The sequence below is a fragment of the Pholis gunnellus genome (assembly GCF_910591455.1).
Source record: "Pholis gunnellus genome assembly, chromosome: 22".
Lineage (NCBI taxonomy): Eukaryota > Metazoa > Chordata > Actinopteri > Perciformes > Pholidae > Pholis > Pholis gunnellus.
In genome coordinates, this window is record NC_136549.1 from 2,536,977 (window position 1) to 2,550,400 (window position 13,424).

The 13,424-nt window shown below is 42.0% G+C and overlaps 1 protein-coding gene across 1 annotated transcript; it reads right to left on the reverse strand.

Annotated features, from left to right (window-relative positions):
* Positions 1-2,520: 2,520 nt before the first annotated feature.
* samm50l (sorting and assembly machinery component 50 homolog, like) lies at positions 2,521-12,100 on the reverse strand. Its single transcript, XM_079183453.1, has 15 exons — positions 11,958-12,100; positions 11,017-11,130; positions 10,704-10,805; positions 10,509-10,596; positions 9,714-9,820; positions 8,730-8,860; positions 8,520-8,607; positions 7,992-8,120; positions 7,717-7,788; positions 7,139-7,225; positions 6,892-6,962; positions 5,415-5,482; positions 4,332-4,478; positions 4,020-4,161; positions 2,521-3,261 (listed from the first exon to the last, which is right to left on the reverse strand). The coding sequence occupies exons 1-15, from the start codon at positions 11,976-11,978 to the stop codon at positions 3,216-3,218; spliced, it is 1,413 nt and encodes a 470-aa protein (XP_079039579.1). The 5' UTR covers positions 11,979-12,100; the 3' UTR covers positions 2,521-3,215.
* Positions 12,101-13,424: the final 1,324 nt, after the last annotated feature.

Genomic DNA, 13,424 nt, shown 5'->3' on the forward strand with positions numbered 1-13,424 from the left:
ATACTGCCAAAACACAAACAAATTGATTTAAGTATTGGTTATGTGTTCATATTGTTGGCTAGATTATTTTACTTGAATAAGCCAAATTAACGTAATGTGGTTAAATCATTTTTAAGTAGGCTTGACATTTAAAGATATATTTACCTTGAACAATATATAAAACTAAATTATATTATTAATATAAAACGTCATAAGCAAGACAGAAGCATCTTAAGCAAGACTTACATACAATATGGCAATTATTCATGTTTCTAGTAAACCTAGCAAGCATATTAGCCATTAGTAATGGTTTGCTAATAGCTAAACCAAGTTGTTCACATACTAATGACTATAAGTGTAATATAAAAACTCGTCCAAGGGAATTAGGATCTTTTTTTATTTTGTTGAACTGTTTATCATTAAATATCTTTATTATTGTATTCTGAACTGATTCATTACTTATTGTATACATTATTAAAAATGTGTTCTTCTCTGCTGACTCGGTTGCCTAATACATGGGGAAAAATCAACCTGCAACCTTTATGTAGCTGTTTGATTATGCAGCCAAATCCAGGCCAATGGTTTTGATCATTTTGAAAAAAAAATTGAACCTGAAAGTTCAAGTTGTGGTCTTGAACATTGAAAAATACAGCAATGTATTCAAAATAAAAATAAGTGAATGAATGAAAAGTTTTTTGGGGTAGAATATAATTTTGATTCAGTTCTGAAATTGTTTTGAATAAAATATTTATTTTCATTTTTCACTTTCATATATATTTTGATATTTTGAGGTCTTATATTTTTCACTTTTAGATTTTATATTTTCAGATTCAAATCCTATTTTTTACAGTTTCAAATCTTTTTTTTTCAGTTCAGACGTTTGCAAACCCCGTGGCGCAATGGAAGTGAGGGCCGGCGTGCCGGGTGAGGCGGGGTCGCCCGCACCGTCGGGGCGGTGGGGCGTGAGTTTGTGCGAGGACCCGAAAGATGGTGAACTAAGCCTGGACAGAGCGAAGCCAGAGGAAACTCTGGTGGAAGCTCATAGCGGCCCTGACGTGCAATTCGGTCGTCCAAACTGTATATAGGGGCGAAGTGTTGAATCATAATTCTCGCGGTGTTGCATGAAGGCAATGTGGTTGAGGAAGGTAGTCCGCCTTCTTTGTTAAGCTGTCACTCATGATTACACGCCACTCTCAGTTATTGTCACGCCCCCCACGCCAGATCAGGACCAAAAGTCTGAACTGAAAAAAAACGATCTGAAAGTGAAAAAACGATTTGAAACTGTAAAAAATATTTGAATCTGAAAATATAAAATCTGAAAGTGAAAAATATAAGACCTCAAATATCAAAATATATATAAATATATATAAAAAAAAATGTAATCAAAATAATTCCAGAACTGAATAAAAATTATATTCAACCGCAAAAAACTTTTCATTCACTTATTTTTATTTGGAATACATTGCTGTGTTTTTCAATGTTCAACAACTTGAACTTTCAGGTTCAAATATTTTTTTCAAATGGTCAAAACTATTGACCTGGATTTGGCTCCATATTATTTGATGGCCAGTGCAAAAAAACCCAACTAAAGCCTTGTGGGTAAGATGTTATGTATAAACCAATTATCATACTCAATGCACAAAGTTAAGGGGTGAAAAACAAAAAGGGGCACCAGCTGCACGCGCTGGTGCAGCAGTTCACAAAAGGTTTTCTAGCCTGTAGGGCAGCATATATGGCACTGCATCATGTTTTCTCCCATATGAGGGCACCCGTTAATGCACTGCATCATGTTTTCTCCAATGTAAGAGACAAAGTCTGCTGGCACGGTAGCATCATTCTATATTTTGCATTTCTAAAGATCAATGGTTGACTTGAGCTCAGATGCTATACTGAAAAAGGTTTACAAGGTGTTCTTCTGCACCACCAACACTTTCTCCAGGTTAAAGACAAACCTAGGTCATTTTATTCCAGTTTCAGCAACATCCCATGCCAGCAGTCACCTGCTGCACACCTGCCAACACTCCCACGCAGAACAAGCTCTGATCAAACAAACATCTGCCACCATCCACATTCAACTGCCCTGCACAGGTTCCTGTGGAGCAAAGGTTCAAACAGTCAAGGCAAAACCCGTGAGGACGGGCAGTGACCCCCACTCACCGACATGTCAGCTGGAGAGATGTTTCCTTCAGGTTAGACGGTTCCCTGTAGACCTGATAACTGCTTGGCAAACACTGTCGCATTTATTCCATCGATTGGACGTCCCTTTATCCCATAAAAGTAATTAAACTATTCATAAATCTAATTATAAGGCTACTGTGTGATTGAAAAACTGCTTAGCTGAAATAAAGCTCTTAACTCTGTCATGTAACTAATCAAGGTCAGTCCTAAAATGGCCTTGATAAAGAAATATACTTGACTTTAAAAGGCAAGAAACAATGAGCACTTAACGAATGAAGCACAAGATCCAGATGTGATACCTGCATTTTGTCCTTCTCCTCACCTGATTAGTGAACATGTATTTGAGAAAGCACAAAGACAAACCAGGGGAGCAGCTGGGATTTATTTGTGAATAGCTTCAACAACATCAAAAAAAGAGGACTAACGGTAAGAGCACTGGTGGTGGATGTTGCTCAGGAGGGTGGGGGGTTCCCAACCTCGAAAGGTTAACCACCGCCGTTCTCCACATCAGACAACTGCTTTGGCATGAAGGTTTGGATTCCCTTCCAACACCGCTGCTTTGATTAAAAAGTGCCTTTATCGGTATGATCCCTCCCATCATGACAAGAGAGTGCGTGGTGTCAAAACTAAATCACTAACAAGTCGTTCTCCTAGATCAGAAGCTTTCCTGGAAGGCAAACGGGGAACATGCCCGAAATCTCTTTAACATTCTGGAAAATAATTTACTTTGTGTCACCCCAGGAAACACAGTGGGTGAAATCACCGATAGATGACTTTTTCCCCCACAGACAAGGTACCAGCGCTGAAAAATTCAAACCAAACCATTTGTACTGCACAAAAGTTTCACTTGTTTTATGGCCCAGCGCTGGCACTTTGTTGTTCAAAAGCCTCAACCGGTGCATGTCAATAGGTTTGGGGGGGTGTCAGGCACATCTCTCCAGGACAAGGGACCCATGCTAGTGTTACACACTCTACAACAAGTTACAGTTGACAAACAACAAGACCCTTTCTCATGTCGCAGCCTCTGCTGGAGCACCGAGGGCAGTGGAGTGATAAGGTCACAGGAAGCGAATCCCTGCTCCGAACTGGACACCGTCACATATCCTACGAGAGGAGAGAGAGAAGTGAGGACTGTTATCCTGAGACAAGTCCTTTTATCACACTGTGCTTTGTGTAGCATAATTTATTAATTGAAAGGAGCACTCAAAATCAATGCAGCAGAACCAGAAATATATATTTTGTCATTCAACGCATTCTTCCTTCCCATCAATACCTGGTGCATACATTACCCACATGCACCTCAACTACCCACAGCCTGGCCTGAGATTCAGGTGTGTTACGCTAGTTACAGCTAATGTAGAGGATTGGTAAACTTGCTTCTTTTACATTTTCACTCTTGTGATTTCAGACCCAACCGTCGCTGATTTAAAGGAACAATGTGTAACATTTAGTGGCATCTAGTGGTGAGGTTGCAGATTGCATTCAACTTAATACCTCTGCTCACCCCTCCGTTTCCGAGTGTGCCAAAACTATGGTGGCCTTCAGGTAACATAAAAAAACCCGTGAAAGTCTCTAGAGTCAGTGTTTGATTTGTCCATTCTGGGATACCGTAGAATCATGGCGGTGCAACACGGTGGACTCCGTGAAGAGGACCTGCTCCCTCTGTAGATATGAAGGGCTCACTCTAAGCTCAAACCACAACAATCCCTGGTTTCACGGTGATTACACACTAATGAAAACATAGTTATGAATATTATATCTCTGACACACACACACACACACACACACACACACACACACACACACACACACACACACACACACACACACACACACACACACACACACACACACACGTCTACCTGTCTCCGCTCTGGACTCCCATGGGAACACAGTAGTTGAGCTCCAGTCTGGCGATGTTGCCGAGCCGCAGCACGATGCCCGCTCCATACGACCAGCGGATACATTCAGCCAGCTTCTGAAGGTGCGCCCGGGGGCCGTCGCCTGCACACATAACACTCCACATGTCAAAGCCCACCTGGGACGTGTGACACACTGAAATCATTTACCATTTCTATTTGATGGCTCAGAATTATAAAAGGGAGAAGTCTGCTGTTCAGTCAGCTGTTGTGGCCGGTCCTGAATGCATCTAGGACCGTTTTCAGTCCACCCACCATAGTTGAGGTTGCAGAGGTTGCCTGCGTTAAGGAAGAAGTGCGTTCTGAAAAGGTCTCCGAAGCCGCCCTTGCCCGGTCTGAAGGGCAGCGGAGTGTAGAGGTGCAGGCCGCCTGCCCAGTACGCCTCTCCACCCAGATAGTCACCTGGAGCACACAGAGGGAGCGTTAAACCAAGATACGTTGCTGTACTACACTACTTCATTCATAGTAAATTCAGCTGCAGCTCCTTATTTACTTGCTTCTTCTTTTATGGAGAGAATGATTAGACGTGCAACAAATGATTCCAGCTGGAATCAAACCTGGGTTTGAGGTTACATGGTATTCTTCAGGGGATAGTTCTGAAGTTTTTTAGTGGGCCTGTCAGACAGGCGTTTCTGACAGAGAAATAAAGCCATTATCTAGACTCCTTTTACAGAAACAGCAATTTGACCTCACAGAACACAGGAGTTGCTGGACTACTGCCGCCTCGATTGGTTAGTTGCTTTGTGTTGTGGGATTTTGGTGAATCCGAAATAACCCTTTAACACACTAAAGAGACAAACAAACTAACCGATCCATGCCGCAGTAGACCAGCAACTCCTGTGTTCCGTGAGGTGAAATTACTGTTTTTGTCAAAAGGAGTCTGGTGCAGCTGAAGAGAGCAGAGATAACAGTTCCCCGCAAGAAAGGTCTGTCTGACAGCAAGGTATATATTCTAAATACAACATACACTTAAACTGATATTGATTATGTATAATACATCCAGAGCAGTACCTTGCTTTGCTGCTACCTGTCTGTTTCTCCAAACTCCATCTACTGTAGTAATACATGGAGAAGTACCTCATACAAACCCACTTCTAAACATCCAGAGTGTCCCTTTAACCACTGGGTCACCAGGTTCAAGATGTTCTCTTTTTGCAAGAGCTTCTTGTCTTTGTTTTATAGTCTGGGACAGTGAGCGAGATGCTCCCTTTTTACAATTAAATGAACAATGAATGAATGGTCATTTCTCCAAAATCCATATTTGAAATAAGACTAACATTCTAAAACAATTTCGTCAGGTCAAGTTTTCCATGACAGACTGTCTGAACAGCTGTGTACCTTCACTCTGCGGCCCGATGCTGTACATCCCAAACCCTCGCACACTGGTGGGACCTCCGAGGTAGAACCTGGACAAAACGCACAACTATCATGAGCTCGGTGCATCACATTGTGCAGTGCGCAGTCAAAATCACACGCAGTGATTGCTGGGGTGTCCAGCGGTGGGAGAGAGGAGATTAAGCTAGTGCTGGGCGGTATGACCAAAAATGTGTATCAAGGTATTTTGTACGATTCTGGCGGTTTCATGGTATATCACGGTATTCTTTTTCTTCGCGTTAACGCATTAATTAATTGACGCCGAAAATTATTTTATCGCACGTTTAATTATTAAGCGGACATTTTTAATACAAGAACCGGCCGGCAGCTAGCGGTGAACAGCTGTTTGTGTGGCGTGTCTTCCGTCTCTTCCTGTTTCTTTCACCTACATTCCCCTGGGTCCTAAGTCCCTCCATGTACAGCTTCTTATCACCCTCTATGTACCAACGTACATTTATAACAAATACCACACAGACACGGCTCCTCTCTTGGGCACAGACTCTATCGGAGCACCGGTCTGTCTTTGTTCATCCTGCATCGCTCCTTTCTGTTCTTTAATGTAACGTTACTGTAGCGTCAGAGCCTCTCCCAACTGTTAGCAGACTGTTGTGCTAACAGGCTAGCTAGCGAGCTGTACCCAGCATGCAATTCGGCGGTGAAATTTTATAAATGTGCAATTATTAGTGTTACAAATTGTTTATGTTTCACAGACTGTTGTGTCGTGGTGTTTTGCCCTGTTAAGAGCGTTAGTTGTGGGTTGTTAATCGTTGTGTTATAAATGTATAACCATGATTAGGGTTCCCTCTCAATACACATAAGACAACTAGCTCCATGTATAGCGCTACAAACGGCTAACAATATGTTTTGCTGCCTGTTGAAGACAGACAGCAGTTGTTACAGCTATGCAACTATCGTACAGGAAATAAAAACCAGTATACCGCCCAGCACTAGGTTAAGCTATCCTCCCTGATGGACAACATCTCCTTCCCCATGCAGGACCCACTGGCAGCTCAGTGCACTGGCTGCTTCACTCAGTGTGTGAAGGAGAGGTACCGCTCTTTCCTTCCTGCCGCTTTAAGGCTACACAACCAGCTCTGCTGCCAGTAGACAACACATACCGTTTAAAAACCCGGCAAATTACTTTCATTCATTCATTCATGTGCAATATGGTATTTTTAGTTTGTGTTGTTTTTTATGATTTACTTATTTATTATACCTTTACTGTTTGACTATATATTGTACTTGTTTTGTCTTTATTTGTTTTTCTATTGATACTAGTTTGCTGCAGTAATCCTGCAAATGTCCCAACTATGGAACTAATAAAGGATTATCTTATTTTAATTAGTAAGCTCATAAATAATTAAGAACCCCAAATAATGTGTTCTCAGTGGACGTGATTTGTTGAGGGCTGATGTGTCTGAGCCAGATGACCCCTCTGTACCTGTCAGCGATGCAGGACGGCTGTCGTCCGATGGGACAAAGCATCCCCCCCCACAGAGACGCAGACAAGACCTGAGAGGACACAAAGAGTTTACACAAAACCTAAAAAGATAAAAACTATTCAGTGCAACAGAACTACTTTAGTGCTGCTTTATCGCCCACTGGTGGTTCTTTGATGAAACTACAAACAAAACAACAAGCTAGAAAGCTTTGTTGAACAGGTCTGGAGTGACTTGTTTCTGTCTTACCGAGTCCCAGAAGAGTCGTCTGTTGAGCTGCAGCTCAAAATCCTCCTTCAGGAAGCTGGCGTCTCCTCCTGTGTACCCAGCCAGTTCCTGCAGGCGGACGGATAAAACATCTTTGTTGGCGCAGAAGCAACTCAGAAATACAACTTCTGCTGGTGCCAAAAAATCCCAAAATGTCCCACTAGCTCAACTTTAATGTTTCAAAACTATACCGTGAACTCGAGTTTCAACATGTCAACGATGAACTAGGAGGAATTTAACATTTCAGACTGTTTCTTTGTCTTGTAACACTGAAGAAACAAACAACTGAGACTATTTTAGATGCCATTCAGTCCATCAAAGCAGCTGAACTTGTTCTTCATTTGTGACTTATTTTTCAATCTTTTGTTCAAGTAAAACTATTATATAATGTATACTACTAAATTAAGTCAGAAAAACTGCAACTGTTCTTTTTGAATAGAGAAAAAGTTCATTTATTGAATCAGTAACTGAATAAATGGCCTCTTACTGTGACTTCACAGTGTGAAATGTTCTTTGCACCTTATTTGTTGGGCAAGGCATAAACATGCGTTCCCACTGACCTGGTTGATCCGGAGTAAGGCACCCCGGCTGGGGAAAATGGCGGAATTCCTTGAATCGATTGACACAGTGTGCTGCAAACAAAACCGGAGCTCTGTCAAAATGTTGGTGGTTTTATAGCGCTCATAAACGTTGAAAATGTGAAATATGGAAAAGACAAAAAAAAAAGATCTAAAACAGTAACTTTGGATAGAGAAGAACAGTCGTGTTTTTTCAGAATAGACGAAATAACCTAAAAGAAAACCAAATGAAATGTTGGGAGCTAGAAAAGCCGCACCGAGAGGGCAGATTTCAACGAGTGTCCGCTCTCCTCTCGCACGGCGAAGGACGCACTGCGTGCCAGGCAGCCCAGTTCCCGCCACACACCCTCCCACTTCAGCGTGTGGTTGGTCCTCCCCAGAGGAAACTGCAGGAGGACGGGGAGAAGTTTTACTGAACAGTGGATCCCTTTACAAAAAAATTTAAGTTGCTTAGAGGACTAAAAATTTCTGTGTCAAAAAACTGCCATAAAATCATATATTCATATTATTTTAAGAGTTACATCTTTTACGAAACATCAGTCCTGAACAGAAATACTAAATATTCATTTATTTACTGAATTGTAACCATGTGAATGCCAGTTTGTTTACATAATGCCACCGTTGTTTTCTTTATGAAAACAATAAATATATATTATTTGCTGAGTACTAAATGCAAGAAGGAATCATAGATTATAATATAAGGTGATTATACAGTGTGTTAAAACTTGGATGACATGCATCTCTGACATGCAACACACACACACACACACAACGCACTCTCTTACATTAAATTCTGCAGATGCGCCTCTGTCGGTCTCCTTTAAGGAGCTCCATGGGAACTGACCGGTGACTTTGTACATGTTGAGGGTGAGGCTGAAACAGAGGACACAATTTGAAAACAACTCCATCACTGTGCCGCCACGGCGGTGCAGTCAAGCTAGCGCTGGCAATCCCACATGTGAGAACCGGCCTGTAAGGAACATTGACCGACGTACTTGCGCTCAAAGTGCCCAGGCTGGGGCTTGAAGAAGGACAGGCCGTAGGACGTCTCCTTGGTCCCGTAGGAGAACTGGAAGGTGAGTTTCTCCGCTCGACCAAACATGTTGGGCAACTTCAGACCCAGCACCTGGAAGACCGGACCGATCCTGTTAGCCCACAGCCACTTTAACTTACCAACAACTCACTGTGATGATGACATTTGACTTGTGATAGCAGGAAAGGCACAAGTGCAACCAATAACATATTATTGGGGGCTCCGCTCTACTCAAGTGTTCCAGCATGCACATAAAACAGCTCAATCTGAATTGGAATGCAGCCGTTAGTAACGCTATTGGCTACACATGTGCTTTTCTGCTGTGGGAAAGGCCGACTATCTTAGTAGGGCTGGACTGAATACTTGGAAAAATAACTAACTCAACATAAGAATGCTGTCCAGTGTTTTTTTGTTTTTGCATGTCTATTCATTGTGTTTAGACCTCTGCACAGTTACAGATTAGGGACCTGTATTAACAGGGCGGTCTAGCAGCAATCTAACAGAACCATAACTTGCATTTATATAACCACAATAACAAAAAATCTATTTGTGACGGCGTCGTAAAAAATGACGACAGACATCTGAAGCTACATTCGAAAAACCCCAATAAAGGCTTTAAATGTAAAAATAAAGTGATAAATATGTGATTCACATCTTTTTCAGCACACCAAGGTGTCATGCAGAGAAAGCCATGGAAAGGTGTGGTATTGTTGCTATAGTTACAACAATCTAATAAAACGGATTTAAAGAAGTGATTAAAATGTCCACTGGAACTTTAATCTAAGTAGACAGTTTGAACAAAGTATTTTCCATGGCCATGGTATTAAACTGTTTCAAAGACTAAATGATGCGTCTATGGTGTGTGCACATGAAACCTCAGTGGACTAGTTAACTAACCTACGCTCTCATGCTCCACCCATAGCCCATAATAAAGTGTTTCTCTCACCATGCTTCCTTCATTGTTGCCAACCATGGTGTTGTAGCTTCCCGTCAGCCTCTTGACCTCCGTCACCTCAAAAGTTACATCCAGTCCGTTGGGCAAAGCGTCCGAACCTGTGGAGGGACAACCAATCAGGGGGAAGGACGTATGTTTTGTTCCTGCATGTTCACGTCACATGGCCGTCATCCAATAGAAAAACAGCATGCAGTCACGTCTCACAGCAACATTTAGCAAAATAAGCATGAGAAGAAATACAGACAGATGTTTGATGAACTGTACCATTCTCTTTCACATTTCAGTGGGGCAATAGAAGATGATTTCATTTGGGCTCTGTTATGACAATAATTATTCACCATTATGTTGTTCAATATTCAGATCATGAATATTTAACATGATTACTCACTGACTTCAGTAACATGGATTTTGAACAATGTGTACATTTCAAAGTGAAATGTATCAATCTGGTGCACAAAGTTAAGAGGCTAGATCTATGAAGAACACAATCATAGATATGAATGGTGATGATTCAGTAAAGAAAGTCACAGCTACAAAGCATGGTGAACGAGACGAGGTGGAGCGGGGCGAAAGCGTACTGCTGTTAAGTCAAAGGGGTGCGCTGGATTTATAACAAAAGATCAAAAGAGCATTACTGCAAAACAGAATGCGGCACAATAATCGCTTTATGTTGATTATCTTCTTTTCATAATCGTTGGAAGCCAAAATTGTGATTTAAAAATAAAGTGTGATTAATTCTTCCCAATTCTCCATTGTGTGGCTTGTTTTTGGGAAAGAATGAGTTACCGTCAGACGTATCGATCAGGACCTCCACCTCTTTGAAGATTCCCAGGCGGAGCAGCTTCTGTCTGGCGACGTGAGATTTCTTCATCACCTGTAACCGAGACAGTAACAGAGCTCTGCACAAAACATATCTACTTTAATCTTTATATAACTCGGGAGTCAGAGTGCTATAACCACGCCACAGTCGGAAATACATACGTCGATGAGGTTTTTGGCGTGGAAAACCTCAGAGATCTCATAGCCGAGCAGGTCCTCTTTAGTTCTTCCAAGACCCTGGACGTTGACATGCTGGACGACCACCTGCGATCAAAGATATTACACCTGGATTACTTTCACATCGCCATTATGTCACGGATAAAAAACTAAATGAAAAAATGTGATTGCGCTCTCTTTTTCAGCAAGCAGAGGTGATCGGTTTGGTGTTGTTCTTCCGCTCTTCTGCTGGCTGTAACTTGGAAGTGTAACCTACTACGAGAGCTGCCATGATACGAGCACTACTGCTACTACTCACATCTTTGTTTTCCAGGATCTCCTGCTTGGACTCCTGCTCCGGTTCTGGAGGTTCCACCAGGTCATCAGGGTGGATGCCCAAGTCCCGGCCATGCATCGGGAGAGGATCCAGACTCTACAACAAGTGTGTGGAGTCATCCTTTCAGTTAATTTCTGAGTTTGCATTTGGTTCTGTTCATTATCATAAAGTCAGGTAAGGTGGAACTTTACAGTTAATCCTAACAGTCTAAAACAACGACATAACTAAAAAAAAGTATGTATGGCGCCTTTAAAGGGCAGGAAAGTCAATGACACAGCATGCCAGTGTCTGATGTCCTACAGGCTGTGAATGTCACTTCGCATTGGTGAGTCAGTTCAGACAGTTCTGAGCACGAGGGTTGACTTGTTCAATAAGTTGTAGTATAAATTAGAAGATGAATACGAATATTGATACTTGGATACTTTTGGGGGTATTGTTGGTTATTCTAAGGTGGTGATAGAGGTAAATAGCTCAACTGTAAGTGAGACTGTTACAGATAAGTGGAACCATTTTCTGAATTTGTTGTACTCTTCAGATAATAAAACGCCTTCTTGTTATGCTATTCTCTGTAAATGCAGTCTGAAAGCACCAATGGCCCACTAAATCATCCCCACACTGAGTACAACGAGGTATTTAAAAAAAAATGTGATCTCTTATTTTGAAAACTCCACCCAGCATGTATTAGCAGCATTACGGTCGTTCAAATCAATTAGAGGCATAGTTATACTGTTTCACTACGCACATTACGCCAGTGTACACTACAGTTCACCCGTCATTGTTCTGCATTGCTCGCCTTTTTCAAACGGTGTGACAGAACATCGAGTACAATGCTGGTGAGTGTGCAGCCTTCAGCACTGGCCAGGCAGGGAGGTCATAGTCACAAACCCGCAGAGAGGTTTCAGTCAGGAAGAAATACAGTTTACCTTAGCATGGACGGTGCCCATGGTAACTACCCGCTCCTAAAAGCCTCTTCGGTCGGGGTTAGCTGCACTGCACGCGCGAGGAAGTTGATAAATGACAGCGGCTACTTTCTCCAGCACCAAACCCCCTTCAAGGGAGACGCCATGACAGTTCACGAGATCCCGTGATGCATTCAAGTACTGTTTTTATTGTACGTTAACCTCAAGAAGTTATTTTTTAGGCTACCATAGTTTATTTTATCTTTAGCAAAATACAGCAGATGAAATGTCACAAAATGTAAAGGCGGACAATAGCAGGGTGATTGGCAACTACGCAGATGAGGGTACGTGGCGGTAATAATATGAGTTCACTTCTGTCGTTTTAGAGTGATGCTAAAAAACTACACGCTTCCGTGAAGCGGCTTTTCTACCATAATTACAGTCCGAAGAACCAAGGAACGCACCCACCAGCCACAGTTACACGCTGCTACGTTGTTGCAATATAAGAATGTCGTAATGAGTTAGATGTTACAATGTGGTAAATGAGTCGTGGCAAAGAATAAGCCTCTTTATACGGTTAAAGCTGACAATGTGTTGCTCTTAAACGCATCACCCTGTGTTCTCTCTGTGATTGGACAGAAATAAGAACACATTGAAGTGGGCGGGGCGGCAAGGGACGAGTCACGTCGAAGGAGCTCATCCAGCAGATGGCGGTGTTTGTCTTCTTTACGCTGACTTCACTTCCAACTGAAACTGGCAGCAGCGGGGATGAAAACGCTCGTAAAGTAGATTTAGGAGACGTTTGCTGAGTTCCCAGCCAGCTTCAGTCTGTGTGCTTGTGCTTGTTTACTGTAGTCTGTAAAACCATTAAAGCGGTATGAATGAAATTGTAACTAGACGTAGCTATGGGCTGGTGATAAATGAAATCAAATATGGTAAATAACAATGATTCACTCAGCGGCCTCCTTCATTACCCAAGTCTTTATATCTATCAAAATAAAGCTGTGCACCAGTGACTATTGTGGGTTTGCAGAGGGTCTAATAAACACCATATTCAGCAACAGTTTGTACAATTTAAGTTACCTAAACTGTGGTCCTTGAACTCCCAGAGCTTCTTGAACGTCGCTCAGTGGGGCAAAAACAAGAACCATTATTGTTTATTAACTGTTAGCTCATTTAGAAAAAATACTTAAAACAATGACAATCACCATGTGTATGTTGACTTGTTTTTAATCCTCAACATGAATGAATGGTTGGTGACCATTGACATAACTGGATTAACCTGCCAGTGACATATCCCCCATTGAGTGTGCCCCAACACATTCCCCCAACCCTATTTGTCCCGAGCCCCATAAACTAACCGGTATCCATTAGCGTAAACTGGAAATCTGCCCTGTTTAAGGTTTACGTGTCAGTTAGTGTGTGTGATCCTTTCATTCATTGAATTATTTCAGGTTGTGGACATTGGTGATCCACTCTTTAACCTTGATG

Bases quoted from the DNA above. Each gene is read 5' to 3' on its own strand.
- samm50l (XM_079183453.1), bottom strand. From the start codon at position 11,978: ATGGGCACCGTCCATGCTAAG. The intron at 8,121-8,519 runs GTAAGAGAGTGC...GTCCTCCTGCAG, and splicing joins GCGCATCTGCAGAATTTAAT to TTTCCTCTGGGGAGGACCAA. The intron at 7,789-7,991 runs GTGCGGCTTTTC...TTTTGTTTGCAG, and splicing joins CGTTGAAATCTGCCCTCTCG to CACACTGTGTCAATCGATTC.